At 34.7% G+C, this 25204-nt stretch overlaps 1 protein-coding gene across 9 annotated transcripts in view; it reads right to left on the bottom strand.

Moving 5' to 3' along the window:
- LOC309441198 (sodium channel protein type 3 subunit alpha) overlaps positions 1 to 25204 on the bottom strand; it is a gene marked incomplete at both ends in the record, with an annotated part of 60291 nt that overhangs the window by 6628 nt on the left and 28459 nt on the right. For 7 of the 9 annotated variants that reach the window (XM_082055696.1, XM_082055691.1, XM_082055693.1 and 4 more), the window contains 7 exons: positions 476 to 529; positions 3436 to 3717; positions 5498 to 5620; positions 11438 to 11611; positions 12608 to 12762; positions 13324 to 13444; positions 24125 to 24610. In XM_082055696.1, the coding sequence (XP_081911822.1) occupies positions 476 to 529; positions 3436 to 3717; positions 5498 to 5620; positions 11438 to 11611; positions 12608 to 12762; positions 13324 to 13444; positions 24125 to 24610 (1395 nt within the window). Of the gene's footprint in view, positions 1 to 471; positions 530 to 3435; positions 3718 to 5497; positions 5621 to 11437; positions 11612 to 12607; positions 12763 to 13323; positions 13445 to 24124; positions 24611 to 25204 lie in introns of all 9 variants that reach the window. The other 2 variants (XM_082055692.1, XM_082055690.1) reach the window with 1 other exon arrangement.

Genomic DNA, 25204 nt, shown 5'->3' with positions numbered 1-25204 from the left:
CTTAAAATCTTATCACACTTAAATAGCTAGATAACGTAAATGCTCAATCTAATGAAACAATGAAATGCACAGTTAAAAAAACCAAACAAGTTGAATATATTCAAGATTTAGAATTACATTATATAATCTTAAATTAATTCATACTCATGATTGCCGAAGGAAGTAGTTAAAAACTCTCTTTTTTTTTCGTTAACATTGGCTTTTTAAAAAAAAAAAAAAAAACAAAAAAAAAGTCCAGTTACATTATTTTAACTTATTTGACTAAACAGAAGGAGGTGGGGTTAATTCTTCCCACTACAAATTGTAAGATTAATGAAATTACCTATAAGTTCATTTCTAGACTAAATATATCTCATTAAAAAAATGTATTGGTGCTGATTATAATTCTTAATGTTATTGTATGTGTAGCTGTTTAAATTCCATACTCTGTATCAGAATATAACCAACAAATGGTCTTTTAAAGTCTTACACTTACATCTCTTGAATCAACAGCAGCGTACATAATATCCATCCATCCTTTGAAAGTAGCCTAGAAATAAAATACAGTTGTTAATCTCCTCTATTTAAATTCATAATGTGGAAAATGCTAGGTCACAGGATTTGGACCTTAAGTTTTAATGAAATCATATCTGAGTTTATAAACCACACAGGCATAATAAAATATTTCTCATAGCGATACTATATTTTGAAAAATTATTTTGTAGGTATTCTGAAAATATTAAAAATCAGGCTCTAAAGGCATTAGCAAGGGCGCAGTGTGTTTGGAGCTGCAGATGCTTACTTTGCGTATGAATGGTAGATTCAGATAAACATTAATGCTGGAGTTGTTGAGGTAAAATCTTCTATAATCACTCATGGTCACAGCCATTTTATCAAGTTTAGAGCATGAATTGATGGAGTCAGCAGTACAACTTCTGGACAGATACCAACATGCATCTGAATGCTTTTGCTATGACTAAACTGACATGGTATTTTTAAGAATGTTTTAATCCCAAATACCTAAAGGGAATAGGCTCTGTTCATAACCAAATATATGTGGGTTCTTGAGGGATAAGATTTATAGAAGACCAAAAATGGAACTGTAAGAGAGCTGTGATTAACTTTTATAAGATTTTGGGTCAAGTTCCTATAGAGACTTTGTCTGAGTAGAATGAGGAGTAAAAAAGATCTGCCATCATTGCTCTAAGAAGGTGATTTTCATGGACATAAATGTCCACTTTGTGAGGAACATCAAAGGGTTGGTGCGACATGCTAGCTGAAGGTGTGAGTGCCTGCTCATTAGCTAAGGTTACCAAGCTTATTCATGTTAAAGAAAAAAAAATTAGCTAAAAAGCTTGTGAAATTAACAGATACAGAGCATCTGTCCTAAGGAGATTGATGAGAGGAACCAGCCCAAGGAATATATTTGCATCTATCTTTGCCAGAAGTAGCTCTGGTACTTTGGTACAGCTGCTAGTTTTCACAGCAGAAAACTTGCACTCTATGAGTGTTCATGTCCTCTTGAATCTTGCAGTGCAACCCAAATTTACTAAGAAGGTGAGCTAGGAGCCAGGCTTCAGAGATTTTTCTGTCGCAGCTGACAATTGACAGCTATTTGGTGCACTTTGCATAGAATCATTAGAAGAGGAGCAGAGTTTCAGCAGAGTGGAGGGACAATGTTAGTGGAGACAATCAGCTGAAGAGGTGACATGATACATGCTCAATGATCCCATAATGTCTGCAAGGGAATATTTGAAAAGGAAAATAATGAAAAATCAGAACAAAAAGAAATAAAGGAAGAGAAGAAGAATGAAAGGTCCACAGGAGTGATATAATAATTAAAGACTCTATCTGGATGGATGACAGATGACACTCAGACACAGCTTCATGAGACTAGAAGTTTTCCGTATACATCTTCGGAGGCAAGTATTGGTATTAAGATGGATCACTTTAATCTCAAGTACAAGGATAACAATGTGATCTGAAGTCAGAGAATTAGAATAATTTAGTACTACTACTCAGCACACGAGAGGCAAAACGTTTTAAGCCAGGTAGTTAATTTGGGAATCAAGGTCAGCTAGGGATACGGACCTGCTCTGGGATAGAAGGGACAAGCATATCATACTTAGGTAACTTGGTGATATCAGAGCAGTAACAATCCCATGACATTTCTGACGTCTTTTCATACAGTGAAGCTGTTTGTCACGTTACAGACAAGTCATTCTGCAGAACTCAATCATCTAAGCGTAGATGCTTGCTTTCATGCTTGTGTTTTGGGTCAGATATCAGTTATCAGAAGCTCCATTCTAACCCAAGGAGTCTGTGAAAAGGTAAGGTCTTTATTCCTCTGGCATAAATAAAAGGCACGTTCAGTACTGTCGCTGTTTAACCAGCACAAGTACCTAGAACAAAGACGTTCACAGTATACAGGAAAAGGAATTGAACAGGAAATACAATTTACAGACTTTGTGTAAGTAGCAGTAATTAATAGAAAGAATATGCCATGTAATACAACAAAATCTAATACTTCGCAAGTACAATAAGTAGCATAATATTTATTTAGTATATTATAATGACTCTTTAACAACCATTAATGGAATATGATAGATATAAATCATGAGTATTTTCTTGTCATAAAAGTATTTTGCATTTTCCTATTTTACCCACAGCTTAATGTCTCTGTAGTTTCATGTACTTCTTAGTGTAGCAAGTGCTGTTTTTATGCAGATGTCAACAGAAGATGTTATGATTAGTCAGACCTAATACTCAATTAGGATCTGTCTGTCAGTAACTATCCGTATTCTTCCCATGGATATCTACTTACAAAGCGGCTCCTTAAATGAGTATAAAAGTAAAGAAAAATCCACTCTACCTTGGCCATGCTGTTGACAAAAGAAAAATTACTTCACAGTGCCGAAAGTGCCTAGATAATGGATTTTGACTGTGAAAGATGTTGCTATGGATGTGTAACGGTACCTAGGAACAGATTATGTGGGAGGTATTGGCAGTGGTTGCTCACTTCAGATCAGACAGCTGGTTAGGATGTCTGCCCTTTTTTAAGCTGCTGTCTACCCTCTTGTCTTACAAGATAATTGAGCTCCCAAAGGAAAGGAGAGACCTTTTTAATTATTAGAGGGAACTCGGAGCTTTGTCCACCATGGCAAGACTCATGAAGTGCATTCCTCAAGTTTATATTGTGCAGCACTGAAAAGATTCTTGTACCTTTTTCATTTATTTCCACATTATTATTATTGTGATGAGACTGTATTCCCTAGCCTTGGAATGGAAAGTTACTATCACGAAGACAAAAATTACAGATAAAAATATAATATAGTTGTGTAAGCTGTACATCATTGCTATGAAGAAATTATTCCACTACATAACAGTCTTAACTTGCACATTTTTTTCCTAGACTTCTTTAAAAAGAACAGAAAGAAAATACATAAATCTACTTACTACTTGAAGCAGAGCAAGATATCCAGCTCCTACATTATCAAAGTTCACTTTCACATTCTTCCATCGGGCACTTTGATTGTTTTTTATGAGTTCCTCGCACTGAGTATAGTTGTTGACATCACTGACATCAAACATCTCACCAGTTGTTGTGTTGACACAGTGATAGAATTTGCCAGCAAACAGATTTACTCCCATGATGCTGAAGATGAGCCAGAATATAAGACAAACCAGCAATACATTCATGATGGATGGAATTGCTCCTACAAGGGCATTTACAACCACCTAGTATACAAATTAGACAAAATAGCCACTTAGTTTATGAAAAAAAAAATATGTACTTTTAATATGTTAAAACAGTATTAATATGGAATGGAGTGTTAAAATATTACATTCAAACTTAACGGGGAAATATGTAAGGTTCAATAAAAACACTAATGAGATCGCAAAAAGCAAGAAATAAAATTATATGGAAACCAAGACAATGCAAAAGTCTGAAAAAACTTCAAAAGCAAAAGAAAACCTGTTAGTAGCAAGATGGATTCTTAGAATTTGTGTGCTCTAAAGAAAAAGAGAGAAATAAATGTTAAATTCCAACAGTACAAATAAAAAACTATAAATAGAAAATAAACCAGAAAAATCAAAGAATGATGATGTGGAAGACTGAATAAAAATGTCTGCATGTAAAACTATTATTACTAATGATTTTATTCTCAGAAACTTTATGTATATAATAACACTAATGTATTTTATCATCTGCAAACAACATAAAATAGTTAAGCGCATCTTGTTTAGTTTTTATTAACAGCATCTGCTATAGGTCTTGATTTTAAAATGCTATAGTTGCTCTTACACTTATCTGTTAGGGTTTTTTTTCATTCACTACATTAAAACAATTGAGCTACTCTATATGGGCAAGTGACAGTAAAAGATCAAATGAAATCCCTTTACCAAAATTTTCTTTTACTTACTTATTGTGATTGAACTACAAGAAAGCTGCAGATATTCAGACAATAATTTTCTGCCTGATCAGCAGAGACTGCAGTAGTTTTTTTGTGTATGGTTTTGAAAATAGTAGTACTTTTCCAATTCACTGATTTGACTGAAAGTAGTCTGAGTTAAATAGAGGTTTTGCCCATTTGTCAGATGTGTTTGCAATGCAAATCATGGGAAATGTGGCAGTGATGGTGACGTGCCACCATGCTCCCCTGTGCTGGCGAGTGGGGCCACCTCTGGAACATCAGCAGTCTCAACCCAGACAGGAACCACACTGTTTATTGGGAAGCCTGTGACCAGACTATAAAGTGTGTTGCAGCATCTGGGTGTTTTGAGGTAAAAGATTAAAAGGAGATATCTTAGTAACATTAACTTGTTAACTTTGTATCCATCAGTTTTTCCAGGAAATAGCATAGTCTGCATTTTCAGTAGACAGCTTGTAACAGGTAAGATGGCAGTAGATGCATCCTTATGAAGAACACTAGCTCAGAAAATTATTTCCCACCTCTACCCTTCTATACTTCGAACCCCATCCTTATTTCAAGTATCTGTTCAGAGAACCTTCCCCTAATACTACAGCATTTATTGTGAGATTTTTTTCTGCAGGCAGGTAGACAGGGAACCACAGAGAGGCTTTAGTTTTTGGTGTGTCACTGTTGACCGCTTCTTGTTTTGGTTTGGTTTGTTTTCTGGCATACCTGTTCCACCCTGAACCACTGACAATCCAAGAACAGAAGTTAGCTGCAGAAATTTATAAAATAAAGTCCCCAGCTAAACTGGAGAAAAAAACCCTCCAACCCTCAGTTCTAAAATTTCTGATTTCCTTTACTTTTGTATAGGTCCACAAATCAATGGGAATGTTAACAGTCAGGGGGCTGGGATAACACAACTATGTAGCAGTGAGCAGGGAAATGGCATGAGCTCAAGGTCTCATTTAGAAATGTAAGCTGTACACTTCTTGAGTATAAGGGTTCCCATTCTGGAGTTCTTTGCAGCACGCATTACTGTCACACTTCTACACTAACATTTGTCTGCAGACATTCATTCAGACTCATTCATTTTATCTCACCCTCATTCCTTCAAATCGTGACAAGGCTCTTAAAGGTCTTAAAGCTCTTAATGTCCGAAGCGATTTAATGGCACCAAGTTCAGAATAGCCCAAAGCATTGGCTATTAAACTAACCAATGAGACCTATAAAATACAGGAAAAAAAATATCAAAATGGTTCTACACTTTTTATTTAAAAAGAATACAGATTCAATCAGCAGAAAGATCAACAGTGACAAATGGAAGAACACTGTTCTTGCTTATGGAGACACTTGAGGCCCATTCCCACAATTTTCATACTTGCTGGAAAGGCAAGAGATCACATGAAGACATGTTTGAAAAAGGAATATATGCTATTAAATGTTTGTTATAGCTGGACAGGATTTAAGAGTCAGGTGGAAGCACACAGTTGGTGAAGGATAAAAGTTTCAAAAATACTTGAAGTCAAAATAGCCATGCTTTCAGTAACTTCATTCAGGTTCAACCTTCCAAGCAATTTAAATTTCTAAATACATTAAAATAGTTTATTAACTACTGACGGTATTATTAATATCTATAACCACTAATAATATGCCACAATGTAGTGGTTAATTAGCTTTTATTATAGATATTAATTCTAAGTCAAACAGTTCATAGCAACAATAGCCAGGGTATCTATGAAATATATATTGACAGAGGTGGTACTTTCTCACTTGCGTGATAACTCTTTCAAGATTTATTTATTTCTTTTTAAGTATAGGAAATATTATGGTATAAATATTAACAGATGCTAGCATTATAACAGGAAGTGCTTTATTATCTATAAGACTAGTGAGATCCTGATTTTATTATACACCAGTCCACTTCAGGAATGAATAAACAATTTGCTTCTCAAATGGATCTGAGTTTTAAAGAGTGCCAATGTGAAAAAATTTAATTTACTTACTTAGAACAGTTTTTGAGATGGTAATGCGGAAATATGATACCTTATTTATATTTTATTCCATTCTACCACCAAAAGTATAGAAGACACATAAATCAACATAGGCATATTTGAGTCCTTGAAAAACCCCTCAAATGTTCATTTCTGTATGTCAGTCTAGAGGGTTCTTCAAATAATTGGCTGTACAGAAATAGGCATTCACTGATAAGAGTGGCAAGATTTCGCCCATTATATGAAAAGGTGTTTTCCTATGTTACTTGTATCCATAAAGAACAATTAGACAATTCACAAACACCAGAGTTACAAGTTCATATCTCAAAAGGACAATCTGAGAGCAGATAGAAATCAATTATTCATTACTATGTTGCTATGTAAATTAATCTAACAAGGTAGTATTTTAGTGAATTCCTATCACTGTACCTTTCAAGTAGATTATACGTCAGGTTGTAGTTCTTTTTATCAAAGTAAAGGCTTATTTTATTTCTGTGATGGATAAGTTTGTAAAGTAACTTGCTGTGATTTATAAGCATATTAAGAAGAAAATCTTAGTGATTTTCTGTAGTCTGTAACTGAAGTCTGTTCACTTACAAAAGATAATATTATTGTTTCTGCCTTATATTAATTATCATCATTAATTGTTATTAATCATTGTCATTAAGGGAGGTCTTTTTATCCTTAGCCACTCTTAATATATTACAGAGATAACAAGATGTGGAATTCTCTGCATTTTTTAATAGAATATTCATTGATTCACTCACATCACCAAGCTAGCCAGACATAAGAATAAACTTTAGTGTAAAGACAGCACATTTTACTAATTAAAAATTAACTATGAAATATATATTTTAAAAACATGTCTCTCATTTGGAGAACAAGACATCTCTTTTAAAATCAAAGTCATATTAATGGCTCTTTCATTTTATACTTTTCTCTGCAAACGAGTACAGTGTCTCGGCTATATTTTGCAAACAAGTCTCCATACAAACTGGTTACATCACTGTAGCTCCTGCAACTTCAGCGGCACTGTGTCTATTGGCACTTTTTAGGTTCTGATTGTAAGTCATTTTCCAGCCTAGTCTGTGTTTTCCATTTCAACCTATTTGAGGTTTTCTTGCCACAGTGCTAGCTCTCTTACATCATAAACCTGAAGTTGTTTCGCAGAGGAATAATTCATGTATTCTAAGCAACATATTTTTCTCTGAAGGACAGTTCAAATGGGAGGCAAAGATTTGCTTAGAATTCTTTGATATTAATTCTGTTTTATATACAGGATAAATATAGTACTGCTCTGGTTTTCTTAGTCTTAGATTGGTATTCTGTCATCTGTTCCACCTGTTTTGTTGATAGCAGGTGAGAAAATAAACGTCTCTGTACACTGAAAAATAGATAATTTCTCTTGAGATAAGAATGTACGCAGAAGCAGTAATATTAAGAAATGGAAATGAATTCAAAATGGTAGAAAGAATCTTTACATTCATCTACTGCAGCTGGAGGGTTGTATGTCCACATTTTTGTGTACGAATCTTCTCATGTAGACTATCTGTTGCAAAAACTGGTTCGAAACTTAGTAGTCACAATTAGCCCTGCTGAGGATGCTCACTCAGGGTTGTCATGTGAGCCAGATCGCTGGTCATACAACTCCAAATTGACTTTATTTCTACTTAGACCTAAAATTTTGATCCATATGAATTCTGTGTTACTTGCTGAGGTGGCTAATTCATGTGATTTGATTCCAGGACCTCAGTGGCATTTGGCCCTCCTCACTTCCAACACAGCTTAGCCTATCTTTCATGCAGCTTAAGTGTTCAGATATTACACTTAGCTAAGAATAAAAATAAACTACAATATTTCATGGGGAAAAAATCCAAATATTTTTCTTTCTATTGAGGAGTAAATTATTTTTCTTTTTTTTTGAAAGAGAGATACTATATTATAATTTTCTCAGGCAGGCATTTTATACTCTCTTGGAGACAGGACATTGGACCCAATGTAGCCTTCCTTATGTCTTATCTCGCCTTTCTTATGTTATGGTCCTATGCTACAATAATATAACTTTTTCTTTTTGTACTTGGTGAATAATTCTTAATTTATGGTATTTTACTGGCAAGACCTAAAATTCATTTTGTTTAGGGGCATAACTGCAAGCTATGATTCTGTTCCCTAACTCACTGAACAAGAGCCTTTGGTTTCATGCATATGTCATCTGAATATCCCTTTGAATTTATTAATTAAATTCATTAATTTCTGGAGTATCCAATGTTATCATATTGTACCATGTTAGGATACACATAAAGATATATGAGACTGTCTAGGAAGACAAAGTGATGTGTCTTTCTGTGTCTAGTTTCCCAGCACATCAATATGCTCATCTTCTTATTTCTTCTTATCTTTATTATGAAGTTGTCATGGCAGCAGTGTCCTCCTATTCAGTGCATACAGCATTTAGTATATTAGTATAATGTGATCGTGATCTTTTTCAGAATGTTGCTGTTGAGTTAATTGTTCTGAAAAGCTAATATACAGATTGAGAGCAGTTTAATTAAATTACTTTAACTGTTTAAACAAATAAGCATGAAACATCTTAACCTATATGAAGAAATATTGTATAAGCCATCAATATGACCAGCTTTCAATGTACCATATGACAAGCCCAACTGAAAGGTTGTTTTGCTACATTTAATTGTTCAAAAACTGTACCCATTGGCGTTTTATCAGGCAAGAGCAATAAAGGTCATAAAGGTCAAAGATTTAATTCCACTTACAGATCCATTACTGTCCTACAGTATTTGGCAAATACATGATTTGTTTTAAATGTTACATAGATCCAAGGTAGAGGATGACATGCTCCATAGCGTCTAGTTCTACTGGGTTAAGACATTGCTGTCTCAAGACTTTACCGGATGCTTCTGCCAGAATTAGTCTCCCCCCAAAAAGCTGCCTGCATCCAAAATTCAGTCTCTTACCGTAAACCACTGATAAATATGTCTGAATGAAATTACCAGACTTGGATTTTGGGTAGATAAGGCACACCACCCAAATATCTGCTCCTTGCTACAGATATTCACCTTCCTGTGTAACCTCATCTAAGTGTTCCTGCTCCATCAGGGTGATTGGACTAGATGATCTTTTGAGGTCCCTTCCAATCCCTAACATTCTGTGATTCTGTGATCTGGCAGAAGAGTGGGGCAGAGAGATGGCATGATAAGGTCTTAAACTGAGGTAGCCAGGTGTACCAAGAGTCATCTGTCATGGCTGTAAACCGACAGAGCTGAAAATTGCCATTTCTTTGTGTAATTGTTAAAATCTAATTTGGTCACAATCACTGAGAGCAACTATGGCTTTCTCACAGTGAGAGACTCAGGTATGTAAGATACTGAAGGTCAAAGCCACAAAGGACTATCAGTGTTTACTCTTGAATAATTTTAGAGAATGGAATTAAACAATTTGATTAACTTTAGTTACTTCCAATGAAGTGCTCACCGGTGTTCTCACTGGGAGCATGCCACTGAATCACACCTGTTTAAACTGCCTGTTAAAGCAGTGTAGATTCTCTGCTTTTCTATAGGAAGATAATGTGAGTTCATATATTTCTTTCAAGTGCTGTCTGGTGGTGCTAAAGGAATTGCTGAATTAGCCTTAGGCCCAGAAAGACGTTTTTTACCACTTTCTGCAACATCGCATACAGTTCAAAAGTATAAGGTTCCAAACTTACTTAGTCATGCTTTTGTTTATAAAATTAAAAATTATGGAAAGAAGGTTGGCAAAATAAACCGCTTTACTTACAATGATGTTCTTTAGAATTCTGAGAGCCTGTTCAGCTAACAGCATCTCTGACGCTAAACTATTATTAATAAACCATGGAGTATGGCTTTGAATAATCTGTTTAGGTTTATGTTACAAAAAGAATAATTAAAACATGAGTTGTATTTTATGTATTAAAAAAGTCCATTCTTAACTTAATTCTGGAAAGGAGCGTCTTTCTTCTGTTTTAACATTGTCTTAAGAAAACCATTCACACTGCTCCACCCTAGCAGATTTTCAGGACAGAGGTAGAGATTAACAGTGAGACAAAATTAACTTGAGCATGTTAAAAAAAGAGAAGGTCTGCCTTTTTGAGTTGTAGGCCAGTCTAGCCAGGGTTTTTTTTTTCCTCTAGGAGTCACAAATCCGATACATTTCTGTTATATATTCATAAAGAATAAGTATGGGACCAGGATTTATGCAAACTTCTCAAGAAATACTGTAGCTCAGGCAAAAAATTACTATAAATGCACGTTTGCCCTGAGATGCCATCTCTGTTCCATGCTGAGGACATGTATAGCCGATGAACTGGGTCAGATAATGTGTGAAGGCAAGAGACCAAAATATTCTGGGAGTAAAACCAGCTTTGATCCCTTCTGACAACATAAGCAAGGCCTTTGCACAGAAGTATATCACAGCTGGGAAGGCAGCCAAGAAATCTTGTATTCTCTTCTGTCATAAACCCTGCCAAGTCAGAGCTGATTTAACTATTCCAGATTGTCAGCCCATTAGAACTAATTATTTTTTAGACCAAATAGCCACTGTCTTTCTATTTAACTAAAAATGATGACAGGATAGTTTTGGGTGACAAAGTTCTGAGAACTCAGGTGAAATCTGGACCAAATGTATTGTTTCGCTTTCAAAGCTGCAATGTTTGCAGAAGAAAGTTGCACAATGTGGATTTGCAAAGGAATAAGGTAGTATGATCAGAGTCCATTAAAAATAGCATGTGTCAAAATTAGGGTTTTTTCCTCATAAAATCTCAAGTTTGATACATCCTGGCAATGAAATTATTAACCTTGAAGAATGAACAAAATGATCGCCAGCCATTCTTTTCCTTCTGACATATAAATGTACTTTAAATAATGTGTCCAGATCACTGCAGGCTATTATTAATGCAGTATAACTATACAATGTGAATCATTTTTGCGTGGTTATGAGAAGATTACTTAGTAGTAATGAGTTTTACAATGTAAAGGACTTTAGTGAATTTTACAATATGGAAAACTGTGTACTTACATCAACAATCAGGAAGTCCAGCCAGCACCAGGCATTAGTAAAATATATTTGAAAACCATATGCTACCCATTTTAAAAGCATTTCCAAAATGAAAATGTATGTAAAGACTTTGTCAGCATATTCCAGCATGGTCTTGATAGTTTTGCGCTGTTCAATATATATATCTTCAAAAGCCTGTGAAAAAAATGTATTCAGGTATTACTAACATTTCACAGAATACATATGTTAAAGATGAGGAATACATGATAAAAATTAAGTAGGTTAGAGCTAATCTTTCCACTTGTTCTTCTGCATCCTCTTATTTTACATATTTCCCATCTTTAAACATACTACAAATTGGAGCAACTTTATGTGTGCTCCCCAGTTTGGAAGTATCTTACTAATGAATAAAGAAATAAACCATGAATTTTCATCCACTGTAGTATCAAGAAACTTTTGCATACACAGACAAAAATGACCCTTGCTTGTAAAAAATCTGTTCCAGATATGTCTAGTCCATTCTAGAAGGGACTTAGGCAGTTTACATTTCTATGCACCATCAATCAAACTTATGTCCAAAAGTAAAATTAAAGAGCAATTTATTTGCTAGAATGTGCACTGTGCGCTATGCACATTGATACTGTAGCAGATGTTCAACTTGAGTAAGGCTGGAAAGGTGGGTAATGTAAACCTTGTTGGAAAGTGGTTGTTAGCTTTAATTTGCTATCACACTCTTCCCTATCTCCTGCCTCCAAAAAAGGAACAGAATGAAGTAATTATCCCATTTTTTGGTATGGTCTTTTGTAGGAGAATCCAAGAAGTGGCGGAGCCTGGAAGGAGTTAAGAGCTTCAAATAATACATGTAGCTATATATTCACAGATAACAGTGGTCCTTTGTATTCAAATCTCTTGATGAACATGCTGCAAATCAGCATGCAATTTTAATCTTGAGTAGCTACAGTGGCCTAAATAAAATTGTGCCAGCTTTACAGTGGCAAACTGGAAGTATCACTAAAAAAGTGCATGTGAAATGTAACGAACTTTTTCAAGTTTGGGCCAAGTTTCATTCCATTCTGAAGTGATGGAATGCAGGTAGTTTTATACAGCTCCAAGCAAAGCAAATTTGAACTTTTCTGTTGCTTCTGAGGCGATATCTAAATATTTGAGCATCTGCATTTTTTTTCTACTTACTAGTGCTCCACTGCTGAGGAGAATCATGAAGACAATGAAAGTCTCAAACCAGTTGTGTTCAACTATGCTGTAGCAGGTTTTTCGAAGATTCCACCAAATTTTTCCTTTTCCATCCTCTATACTTACTTGACAACATGGAAATTTCTGCACACAACCTGCATTAGATTAAGAGATATTAGTATCCAAATGCAAATTATTTCAAAGTCAATATTTACTGTGGTATCAACATTGTTAGAAGGTTTAACAAATTTTACCATCATTTTTTAAATTAAACACTGAGATCCTCTTTTATAGGATGCTGAATATCTGAATTCAGATAAGTAATTTGCAGAGAAATCAGACAACAGTAGGCATAATTAACCAACCCAAAATATTGATAATGTTGGTATTTGTGACAGTTGGTATGTAACTTCCATTTGTTGTTGGAGTCTCACAAAAATTAACTTGTTCCAAATTTCAAGGGTCCTTTCAAATAAACGAAAAGCATTTTAAGAATAGAAAAGTCAATGAAGTTTCTTATTTACAAGATGTATGCAATGGCCAGGCAGAGAAAGTTACTCAAAGCCTAGGGAAACCTTGTTTTGACATCCAATTTCCAGCAATCTAGGGTAAGAGTACTGAGTTCATCAAGGTTTGAATGTCCCAAGAACTTAAATATGCCTAGTAATCATGCCATTTTACTAATACGTCTCTTAAGTCAACAGTTATTCTCCAACCTTCTGTAAAACAGGCTTCTGGTTCAAGAGCTTCTTCACTTTCAATTTCTGCTTGCTCGCCCTCTCCAGGAGGAGCAATATCAACTGTGCTGCCTTCTGATGAACTGGATGCGTTTAGTTTCTGCAAGTAAAATTCCACAGAACATTTTTTTTCTCATTAGATACATATTCTGTAAGAAATGATACTGAATCAAATCATACCAGTCTCTGACTTGTGAAGAACACTAAATTTATACTAACAAATATCCATCACCAGGAGTAAAAATATAGTAATGACCAGTACAGTGAATAGTTCTGTTTCCCAGTTTGTCTTCTCATAGGGAACAATTAAATATAATTTAGCTACTAACCTGATCCATGTATAAGACTTCTGAAGTATTCTCGGTAGTATTAAAACTGGAGAGCTTGCATGTACCACACTCTCGAGTTATTTCGTTTTCTTTACTATAGAGGATAACACTGAAAATGTGTCTTAGTTTTCCCAGAAGAATGAACTAACAGAAAGCTCCACATGTCTCTTCATGTCCACTAGAGATGGTGTTTTCACAAACATACACCATATCTGGATTAAAAAGTTGTAAATTTAATGGCATTTAATGGCGTATTTCTGCGCAATTTAATTTTTGCAGAATGCACAAATTACCAAATCCAAATATCTTTGCATTCCAGTCTCCCATGCATATTGAGAGACCACCTGAGATTCTTTCCATACAGTTTTTTTCTATCATTCTACCATTTTTGTGTACATGTATGCAATGGCCAGGCAGAGAAAGTTACTCAAAGCCTAGGGAAACCTTGTTTTGACATCCAATTTCCAGCAATCTAGGGTAAGAATACTGAGTTCATCAAGGTCCAACAGGTTTGAATGTCCCAAGAACTTAAATATGCCTAGTAATCATGCCATTTTACTAATACATCTCTTAAGTCAACAGTTATTCTCCAACCTTCTGTAAAACGGGCTTCTGGTTCAAGAGCTTCAAGAGCTTGTACTACAGTACAAGCACCTCTAGAGCTGAAAACTGCAAGAACTGGAGAGTGACATGAAGCAACTGAAATTAAGTCACTTTTTACCAAGTACACTGAAACTTGGATCAGGTGAAGCTGTTCATCATTCATGCAAGACTGCCCATAATTTTGTCCTTTAAAGAATGCATATTTTGAAAGGACAAACCTGCTAAAGATGTGCACAACTAATGCAATAACTAGACACAGAATTTGCAACTTGTTTTCAGTTGTCAATACCATTTGTCTCTTTAATTGCTTTCGTCCAAAATGCATTCTCTTTTACTGTGAAACAAGGCATGTAATCAGAAAGCAACATTAAAAAAAGCATGGCAGTAAAATACTTCTGGTATATACCAGGTAGCAGTAATAGGTACGAATTTCAAGGAGGAATTTAGAATGCACCTCTAATTTAAATACTTTATACACTCACTGATGTAACAAAAGGGCATGGGGTCACAGGCTGAATTTGTGGTTTCAGCTAAGCAGATCTGATCATGCCCTTTGACGAATATGAAGACCTTTCTACACAAATGCGTTGAGAGAATGCTTAAGACCAATTACTTTTCTTATTTAGTTTTCAAGATATTGACATTTTTAGAATATAAAGAAAAACACTGTTCAGATTATTTGAATGATTTTGCATCATATAATGAACAATAACTTTTTAAAGTGTTGTTTCCATGTATTCTCTTCTTCAGAGACACTTCTGCAAATTTAAACTGGTTATGTACAACTTCATTTAAAACCCAGTCCCTTCAGAAAAATGCATTGGGAGCCAAGGGATTTTTTTTCAGCCAGACATGAAATAAATGGCACATATATCTTTACATTGGTAAGCAATTCTTTCTTCATATTCAACTCTTTCATGAGATGAATGAAATTTTGAAAACATTTATTTTGGGTGATGGGTAATTTCAGGGTTAAGTTTCAAGAAGCTGCCCTTCACACACACGTGCAGATGTAGTTGATGTGGGGTCACTCAGACATCAGGTTGCATGGCTGATATTGCATTGTGCCCAAAAATAAAGGACTTGTCGCATAATAGAAAAGATTTCTGACAAGCACACGTGGATGAGTTTGAAGAACATTCTTTCCCTTTTTAAATATTATAGTCTGTCATACATGGAAAGTCACATTGACAAATGTGAAAATATTTGGATAAATTCATTGAGATTTGGATTTTTAGTAAACATATTAAAATATCATGTTTCCCTTTTCATACTGCAATCTCTGGGATTTCCAAAATTCATATTTGTAAAATTGTTACAGCCGTATTACCTCTAAATGGAATAATTTTATTACTGGTCATGTAGATGAGTAAGTCTGAAACAAAATGTTACGTACTTCACATAGGGAGAATATTTTAAACCTTGCTTTTTGTAATACCTTTACAGACCAAAATGCATATTAATGTACTCAGCATTATTACCACACCACTTTATTATCCACACGTATGGCTCTCTTTCAAAAATGAAATAAGATTTCTGAATCAACTCTCTTATTATACATCATAGTAATACAAAGAAATAAGAAGTCTGAAACCTGTCACTGAAATTGTAGGCAATTTCTTCATTAAATAAAAGCCAAATATTGTGAAAATAATAATCTGCGACATTCAAGTTAGGAAAATTTAAAGTAATTCATGGCCTGATCCATCATCACTAAATCAATTACTGACTTAATAGTAACAAGATAAAGGTTCAGAGTAAGCATCAATTATTCATCTATATGAGTGCCAATTAAAAGGCAATCAATTTTTTAGCTGCATCTTCCCATGTAAACTCTGTTGCATAGTCCTGTCAGCATAGTTGCTAAAACCAAGTGTCTGAGATGCAATTCATAATCAGTACAAACAAAACCTACTGTAATTCTCTTCATTGTTTTTCACATAAAGCATTTTCTTCATTCTTTTTCAAATAATCTAAAACAATTGCACTATTAAAAAAAAAGTCATTAAGTTAATAGAACTCCTCTTCTTCACTTCAAGACTCTAAATTAGGAAAGAACCATTGCATTTTAAATAAGATTACTTTAATGATCTTTATTTTCTAGCAATAAAACTAATAAAACTAGTAGGAAGCTCAAGATACATGATGGATTAACACAATCTTTTTTTCACCTCAAAAATGTGATTATCAGCCACCAGAACACGCCATGCCCTGTAAATACTTATTTTCATCCTCAGTGATATCACGTTTTCCTTTACAAGGAAACATTTTAAAGCGATTGCTTATGATGCAGCATTCTCAAGGCCTGAATCAGCAAAACAACATGCTTGACTAAAGCAGAAGCCTGGGCAATACTGTGGAAACCACATACAAAAATAAAATAAAAACCAAGACTACCTCATTAGGATTATATTTTTCTGAAAACAGTATTATAAATATTATTGTATAGGATATAACATTAAAAAATGCTTCATCACCAAACCAAATACTTGGTTAATATATGTAGAATCAGCCTCCATACTGTCCTTTTAGAGCAGTGCATCTCTTTTCAAAAGCTTAGATCACTAAAACAAGCTTTGACCAACAGCATGTTAATGTGCCCATTTACAATTAAATGCATTCACTTAGGACCCGGTCTTGCTCTCATTTGATTTTATTCTAGATTTCAATAAGAGCAAGAGCAGGCTACTAAAATTTTAAGCTTTACAAACGGCTTCATGATTCAGGTGACAATAAAATAAAGGGATTCAGCCATTACAAATTGTCTTTGGTAATTCAGCCATGTGTTTTTATCCTTCGAATCTCGAAAGCTGCACTGTAATTGGGTGACAAAACATAAAATAATGGGGATCAATAATTACAAAGTGATTCTAAACTGACTTTACATCTCAGACCATAGGATATTTGACTTTTGTATAATCTCAAGAAATCTACTTTAAAAATCTCTTTCCTTAAAGTTTTGTTTGATGTTTGAAGCATATCTTGGTTTAAAATTTAATCAGTAGAATCTGAGAATTTTCAGAATATTTTACAAATATTTATTTATTTTGGCATATCTGGACAATTTATACTATGATATAATATGGGTAGATCGTACCACACTATAATCAATGGCACAAAAAAAAATTATTAGATTATCCTTTTGTAGCCCGTGACACTGTGCCTGAAGGAAGCAGCTTTGAATCCTGCTGTAGGACTGAAATCTCAATTCCAACAACATTCTGATGGCTAGTTTTACTAGGATAATTTGACCTCCTATGTTTCATGTAAATTTGGCTCCTGTGCCATATTGGCTCTGCCAGTTACGCATCAGCGGAGATTATACTTGCTTATAATGAAAAAAAACTAGGGTAAATATGCATGGAATTTTATAGAAATGATGCTGACTACTCCATAGTCTTTCTAATTTACACCAAGTGAAACCTCCAGCTGAGTCACAGGCTGCTGTCGTGAAACACATTCCAAAATATCACTATTTATGATGGAGTTTAAAGTTTTAAGAAAAGAGTATTTGTAAAGTGCTTTACTCTGAGAGTTTTATAAGGGGGCTTATTTGCTAAGCAAAATATTAGCAATTATGAAACTGTTTGATCTGCTTACATCTTAGAAAACTCAAGATATGCACTGCCCAAATGAATACAGAAGGTAGTTCGTAGCACCTTGAAGATTTGCATTACAGTGCATTGTAGATTTAAAACTATAAGCGTAATTTTTATGCAAGTAGCTAGTGCAATAGTTTAAGTGTTAGTCATTAAGGAGCTAAAGTTGTGGCAGTAATCATTACATATATCACTTCACACATTTCATTAAATATTTACATTTATAAGGGCTGAATCAAAAAGGGTTGTTTTTATTTTTTAAAAACTATGCATGCTCCCTTTTTCTTTGGCCTCTTTACCGTGTAACATTCCAGTACTTTTATGAGCCATACTTCAAAACCTCTAGAGCATGCAGTTATTGCTAAAGACTGTATTAAAATATTCAGAAAAATCATTAGCAGAGTTAAAAAATGTATGTTGGGGTTGCCAGTCCCGCCTGACCATGCTGTGATGTGAGTCCCAAGACTCAGCAGAGAGCAGCTGTGCATGTTTCTACTGTCTTGCAATGGATAGGAAAGGTACATAGCTGAATAGCATGCAGGCCAGTCAAAGTCCATTTAAAAGTGATTATATATATGTACACATATATATGTATAACTTGCTTAGGTAACCTGTGTGAAAGTGGTGACACGTTGCTCTACCTGGTTAAAAAGCACCAGAGCTGCATTCTTGATTGCTCCAGCTTGGTTTTACCCCTGTGAGAAGTAAGAATGGTAGGTTGTGAAGTTCAAGACACAGGATCTTTAGTTTTCCTCTTTTTGGAATCTCTAATTCAAACATGGCTTTAACACAATTAAAACATAATTATTAAATATTTTATCATCAGTTGGCAAAAAGGGAAATACATACCACCTGAAATGTTCAGCAAACTTTTCTACAGAACTTTTTAGTTTATTTTAGAGAAATAAGAAATGCAGAAGCTCGACCTAAGAATTTGCACTCTGAAACTGTAATTCATAAATAAAAATACAATGAATTAAATTAGTAAAGACATGGTTAGCAGATTTTGAAAGTATTCCAGTATTTATATAGTGCTTAATGCATATTAATTAAAATGTTAAGGGTTTTTTGGTTTAATGTTCTAGTTTTCATTTAGCTGACTATGTGATTATCTCTTTTATTTGCAACAAGAGTACATAAAGGAAGCAAAATACTTTGAAGATAGATGTATGTCTTCCCATTCCTCCTTCCTCCTCTAATAATGGTGTTAGAACTTACAGATCTCAATGAAAACAAACCTCCTTATTTTCTGTTCAAATTAAATGTGATGAAATATTACATTGTGTAAGTTTTCTAATTTAGATTCAGTATGCTAAATACGTCTGATGCCAGAACCTCTCTCTAATTGTTTCAAAAGCGTATTGGATTGGTGTGTGGACAGTGGCCCATTGGGGTATCCAGAGATACAGCATCATTCATTACTTATCTGCAGCTAGTCCAGAACTTAAAGAATCTGTGAATTTTGAAGATACTGTCCCAGAACTGGTCTGTTTTAGAAAACAGAATTTAGATTGTTGGATATTTTAAAAGAAATGCTATAAAAACATCATCCAAAAAATTGATCAAATAACTACTTTGGTATGTTTTGGCTAAGAAATGTGTTGAAGCCCAATGGCAATGCGTAGCTTTTGGGAATGCAAGAACTCTGTTCCTGTCTTTTTAGTCACAAAAAGTCACAAAAGCACTAGTGAAGCCAATCAGAAAACTGAACTCATTCCTTGTTTTGAAAATTCAGGTAATTAGATGATGAGGAGTACTTTTAATTTTATTAAAACTCTCTGTTGTGGGTTCAGAAGTTAATTGAGCAACTTTACTTCTCCAAGCTGAATTTGTACTTAGTGTACATATACTGTAGATAGAAAGGTTTTTGGAATTCTGAATGATAAAGGCCTGTAGGTATTTCTTTAGTTGTTAAATAAGCTTTCCATAACTGATTAATATCTCTGAAATTACTTTTCTGTGTTGAAATCCAGAACTTTATTAATAAAGTTGTGACTCAGGTATAATGAACAATTGTGAAGTGGTACCAAAATACGATAGTTTGAAGGCTTATGTTTGGTAAGATAGATATAGTCCATTTATTTCACTGATTAGCAGGCATATTTTGTAATAGAAACAGCATCCTCAGTATTAACTTTAAAAAGCACCAATTTATTCCTGTTAGTTACTTCTAATTTTCTTATTATTTTCAAAGTTAATTATCTCAAGTATCTTATTTTCAGAGCAGAAATCTGTTATTTCTGATGGCTATTTCACTGGATATTTTCATCAGTTATTCATTGTCTGTTTTCTGATAATAGATATTAAAGCAATCCTCTTTCAAAGTATCAATGAAATGTTCACTTCTTTCAGGTTCTTTCAGCCAACTATTACTCTAAAGTAGCGGGTAACTTTTAAATCTGATAAATGTTACTGTTATGCTGCATCCAAACAGAGAGTTGCCCGAATTTCTAGTGGTGTGTGTTAGAAAGATCTTCTTTAGGTCCGGAACTTGCAACCAGGTTCCAGCATAGATTCTGGTAGATTGGGAAGTTGTTAGCTAGTGTCACAAGGATGGAGCCAGGCTCTTCTCGGTGACAACCAATGATAGGACAAGGGGTAATGGGTTCAAACTGGAACACAAAAGGTTCCACTTAAATTTGAGAAGAAACTTCTTCTCAGTGAGGGTGACAGAGCACTGGAACAGGCTGCCCAGGGAGGCTGTGGAGTCTCCTACTCCAGAGACATTCAAAACCTGCCTGGACACATTCCTGTGTAACCTCATCTGGGTGTTCCTGCTCCGGCAGGGGGATTGGACTAGATGATCTTCCGAGGTCCCTTCCAATCCCTAACATTCTGTGATTCTGTAATTAGTAAGTGTTTTTGTTAAATGGGAGGGAAAGGGGAAAAAAAAAAAAAAAAGAGCCAGACTTCCAAAAAGAAATTTGGTAGTCAGAGTTATTTTGCACCATAGTATATTTGATTATAAAAATAGCACAAACTACAATTTGTTCTTCACTCACCCACAGTTACAGTTGCTATAGTAATTACCTGCTCTTGGCACACTCCTCAGGGGCACTGGCCCTGCCCCACTTCCAGCATGACCTGTTATTGCTGATAGACTTTAAATAATCATTCTGCTCTAACATCAGTGACAGTCAGTAAACCACCAGAAAAAAAAATGTCTAATTTTACAGTTCCTGTGTAGATCTAACTTCCCACAGCTCTTTTGTTAAACAAAAAAGTTATCAAAGGGCATACCTCCTGAGGGTATTTTAAGTGCTATGTACTGCCACGGTTCAGGCAGGAAAGTTCTGGCTTCTTACCCCTTGTTTTGCAGACCAGGCCTTCTCCTGGCAGGAATGCTGTCTCAGTGGTTACCCTCGAGAGGCAAAATAAAGCAAACAATGGTGTACTGTTCTAGAGAAGTAACCTAAACACTGCGCCAATATACTCTTTATCTTCCTCAAAAGACAATCAGAAGGCAGCAAAAGATTGAACAGTACTGTTGACTTGATAGGAGAAGATTGGTCATGGTCACAAATTTCTGTCACACATCAGAACATCTCTTCATGTATTACCAAAGCAGGTGGATTTTTATGCACACAATAAGAAAAAGCACTTTATCCTTTCCCTAAAATTCATCCCAAAACAATGGAATAAGGAAGCCAGGGCAGAAACTGCAGTTAATATAGAATTCACAATTTTCAGGGCACTGGTAAGAAATTCCTGTCTTATTAGATACCATCCACAGTATGCACACTTGCACTGTATGAATACGTGTCGGACAGTTAAGCGCTAAACAGTTGTGAGTGAGCAGAGCTTGAGGGACGCCCTATTGCTCCAGCTTCGTAATGGTAGTGATTATTATATTCTATGGAAATTTTGAGGCTCCACAGAAGTCCTAAACTTATCCTATCTCTGTTGAAAATTTATCTACAAGTTCTTAATGTAGACACCATCCATCATTCACTGGTGGATTTCCCACAGTCATCTGAAATACTTGCTTTCAAATTGCTCATACAGACTTTTGGATTTAGTTTCTCTTCCTGAAGACATATGGATAGATCTGAAGTTCATTAAAAAAAAAAAAAAAAACTCTTTCAATTGATTATCGTCCTGAAATCTGAGAATAGCCTTAGAAGAAAAAAAGCATGATGCCTGACCCAAGCAAAGACGGGAGTGAAAAGAACAACTGACTTGTGAAAGTCACCTTGCAATTGGTATCATTCAGAACTTCTCAGCACAACAAGGGCTTTTACTCTTTTTTCTTGGGGCATATTTACATCATATATTCACTTGAAAGCAGAGGAGTTTCTGCCTTTGCATTGCATTTTGTTTTGTCCTCAGCCGTTCTGATAGAATGTATGGCAGTACAGTGTAAACAGAACCATTTGATCTGTCTTAAAGAAGAAATAAACAAATAATAACTATGGAACAATGTTGTTTAACTAACATCACTCCGGTGATGTGCCTTATAAAACAGACCCACAAGCCCTGTAGCAGAGAAAGTGGTAAAGACTGCCAGGAGACCGGGAGCCAGGTGTGGACAGGAACTTCCCAAGCCAGCTCTGCTCCTGGGGCTGACGTGTCACAGAACCGCACATTCAGCATCTGCAGAGCTTTTAAGCTTCCCAGCTTCCTAATGCACAGTACACACTTTTAAGAAAGTAATATGTTTGGGAAATTTTTAGGCATGTAACTTCATAAGATGGAGTTACCAGGAAGGCACTCATCACTGTACTTATCAAAACTAACCGCAAGGAAAGCACAAAATTTATAGTGAAATGTCATTTTAAAAAACATCAGAATATAAGAAAATACTTTGCTGAAGGTTCTTTGATCAGCTTACATGAAAAATACTTAACTCTCAGACCCAGAGTCACTCTGAAAGCTTTGTTTTTATACTGGTTAATCTCATAACTGTGTCTCTCATACTCTTAAATTGTCAGGGATAAGCACTACTGCTATACTATCTTATATGTCTGCATTGAAAATGTTTTTCTCATAACTGAGCAACTCAGTCAGATGATATAATATCTTGCTCTTAATCTTATAATTGTTATGCAGACTAACCTTATTTGTAGTTGCAAATAAACACACGCTCTTTGTGTTCCTTTATGTTCTTTAGCAAAAAGACCATACTGTGATTAACTGGATCATGGCTATCCATTACTGTTATGTAGTGTAGTTTGGTATTGCTGAGGAATACAGTATTATTTGCAAATCTGGCAGCTTTACAGTTATGATACAGTCATAAATGTAGGGCTTCTTTATAGAAGAGCTTTATGGTAAACAAACCCTTGTGTATTAATGAGTTATCACACAACATCATAGTTTCTAATCTAATTGAAAACATATTTATCCATCATTCCTGATCCCTTGAAGCTCACAGTTCCTACATTTCTAATGTTATTGAATATAATTATATTCTGCTAAAGCATTTGTTAGCTAGTCATTGATTATTACTCCAACATAGGAAGTTTTCCTTGAATACCATTATCACCTGTTCATGATCACTTCTGGTATCTGAGCCACTCATACTTTGAGGCACAGGACTTCTGGTTTTCAGACCAACTTCTGTCTCTTTGAACAATAACAGTAGCATTAAGGCTTTCAAGTAAACTGTTTCCACATGTATCTATATTACAGGATTATTCTGTTCTCCAGAATAACCTGAGGTAGTGCTTTGCCATGACATTGATTGGTATCTGGATTACTTCAATTCAGCCAGCCATAGTTTCTGAACCCAAAATTGGTATGAATATTAATCACAAAACATTTTAAATAGACAGAATACATCACTGCTTTATGATTTCTCAGGGTTCAAGTTTAGAACTACCCTAAACAGAGAAAACATTTTTTCTGCACCTATATGTGAGTGGGTATGCAAAGCTGTATACGCTTGATTGTTCCTTAGCCTTCTACAATGCTTTTATTTCATAACACCTAATCGCATTATATACCACAGAAAGAATGCCTTCTGAGATGTATGCTAGTTCTAAAACCTCATAAAATTGTGAAAGAAATAATCCTATTTAAAATAGTGCATCTTCCAAATCCTAATAAACAGTATTCAAAATGTTTTTAAGGACCCTCTAGCATATCATCACATAGGGTAATTTTTTTCTTGAATTATAATTACATAAAATAATAAAATATGAAATATATTTTCCTGCAATGATAGTTTTTAAACAATTCTAAATATGTAATTATGAAATATGTTAATGTATTAATTCAATTTATTTGTTAAGATACAAAAAATCTTACCTGTTTGCTTTCTTCCAAATCAGATTCACTGCTAAATTCTTCTGTATTTAAATTTTCAAAATCTGATTCTCCAACTGCAATTGGCACTGTCACAGTGAGGCCTGGATTGTTTATGAATGACATGTAATCATTTTCATCGATCACATATTTTTCCACACTGCTGCCTGTGCCTACACCACTGGTGGTTCCATTCCCATCTTTAAGATAATTCGGATCTTTGCTTATTTCCACGGCAGTATGATTGGAAATGCAGCTGTCTTTCTTGTTGTTTAACTCTTCAAGTGCTTTAATTTCCTCTAAAGCTTTCTGCTTTCTAACAAAGGCTTTTTGGATGAACTCCCGTATCTTCTTTTTAACATAATCTATTCCCTTCTGAATCCTCGCCACAGCAACCTGGAGATTGTTCATTTCATTATCATCATCAGTAGCAGCAAGGTTGTCTGAACTGAATGAGCTCAGCAGCAAGGCCAGAAACAGGTTCAATACCTAAAAGATGAGAGAATGCAGCTGTATGGTAAATACATACATACAAGAATTGAGTGTTTTTACAGGATGTTGTCAAATAGCACACATTGTTTTGAAAAGCAACATTCACTAATATAGCACCTTAAATTACAGAAGATCCCCTTACTTATTTTGATCAGTATTCACTCAGAAGATAAAAAAGACAAGCTAATACCTAAATATTTTAAATTTTTGATCTTTCTTTGAACCAGCATAGTTGTTTAGACTCTAAAATTAAAAAAAAAAGGTACAAAAATTCTAGCTCTACGTATTCCTCCGAAGTTTGAAAAGCTGCTATCCAGATCTCTTAAAATCACTTGGAATTTAAGTAGAATTAAATAAACATAATTTGTAACATCAGATGCATTTTGTGATGCAAATATTTTAGAAACTAATGTCAGTTAATGTCAGTTAATGCTCTAATAACCTACTTATCATTTCTAACTCCTATTTGGAAGATTATACCATGAGACTATGATTTTCTCTTAATTCTGAGCTTGTCTCTTAAATTCTATAAAGCTTGTCATAAAAGGATAAAAGGAATATTTAAAAAAATAATTTCACACTTTAATCTCT

The sequence above is a fragment of the Streptopelia decaocto genome (assembly GCF_964273445.1).
Source record: "Streptopelia decaocto genome assembly, chromosome: 6".
In the NCBI taxonomy this organism is placed as follows: Eukaryota; Metazoa; Chordata; class Aves; order Columbiformes; family Columbidae; genus Streptopelia; species Streptopelia decaocto.
Note: the sequence above shows the minus strand (reverse complement) of the source record. Positions and strands in the feature narration are given on the sequence as shown.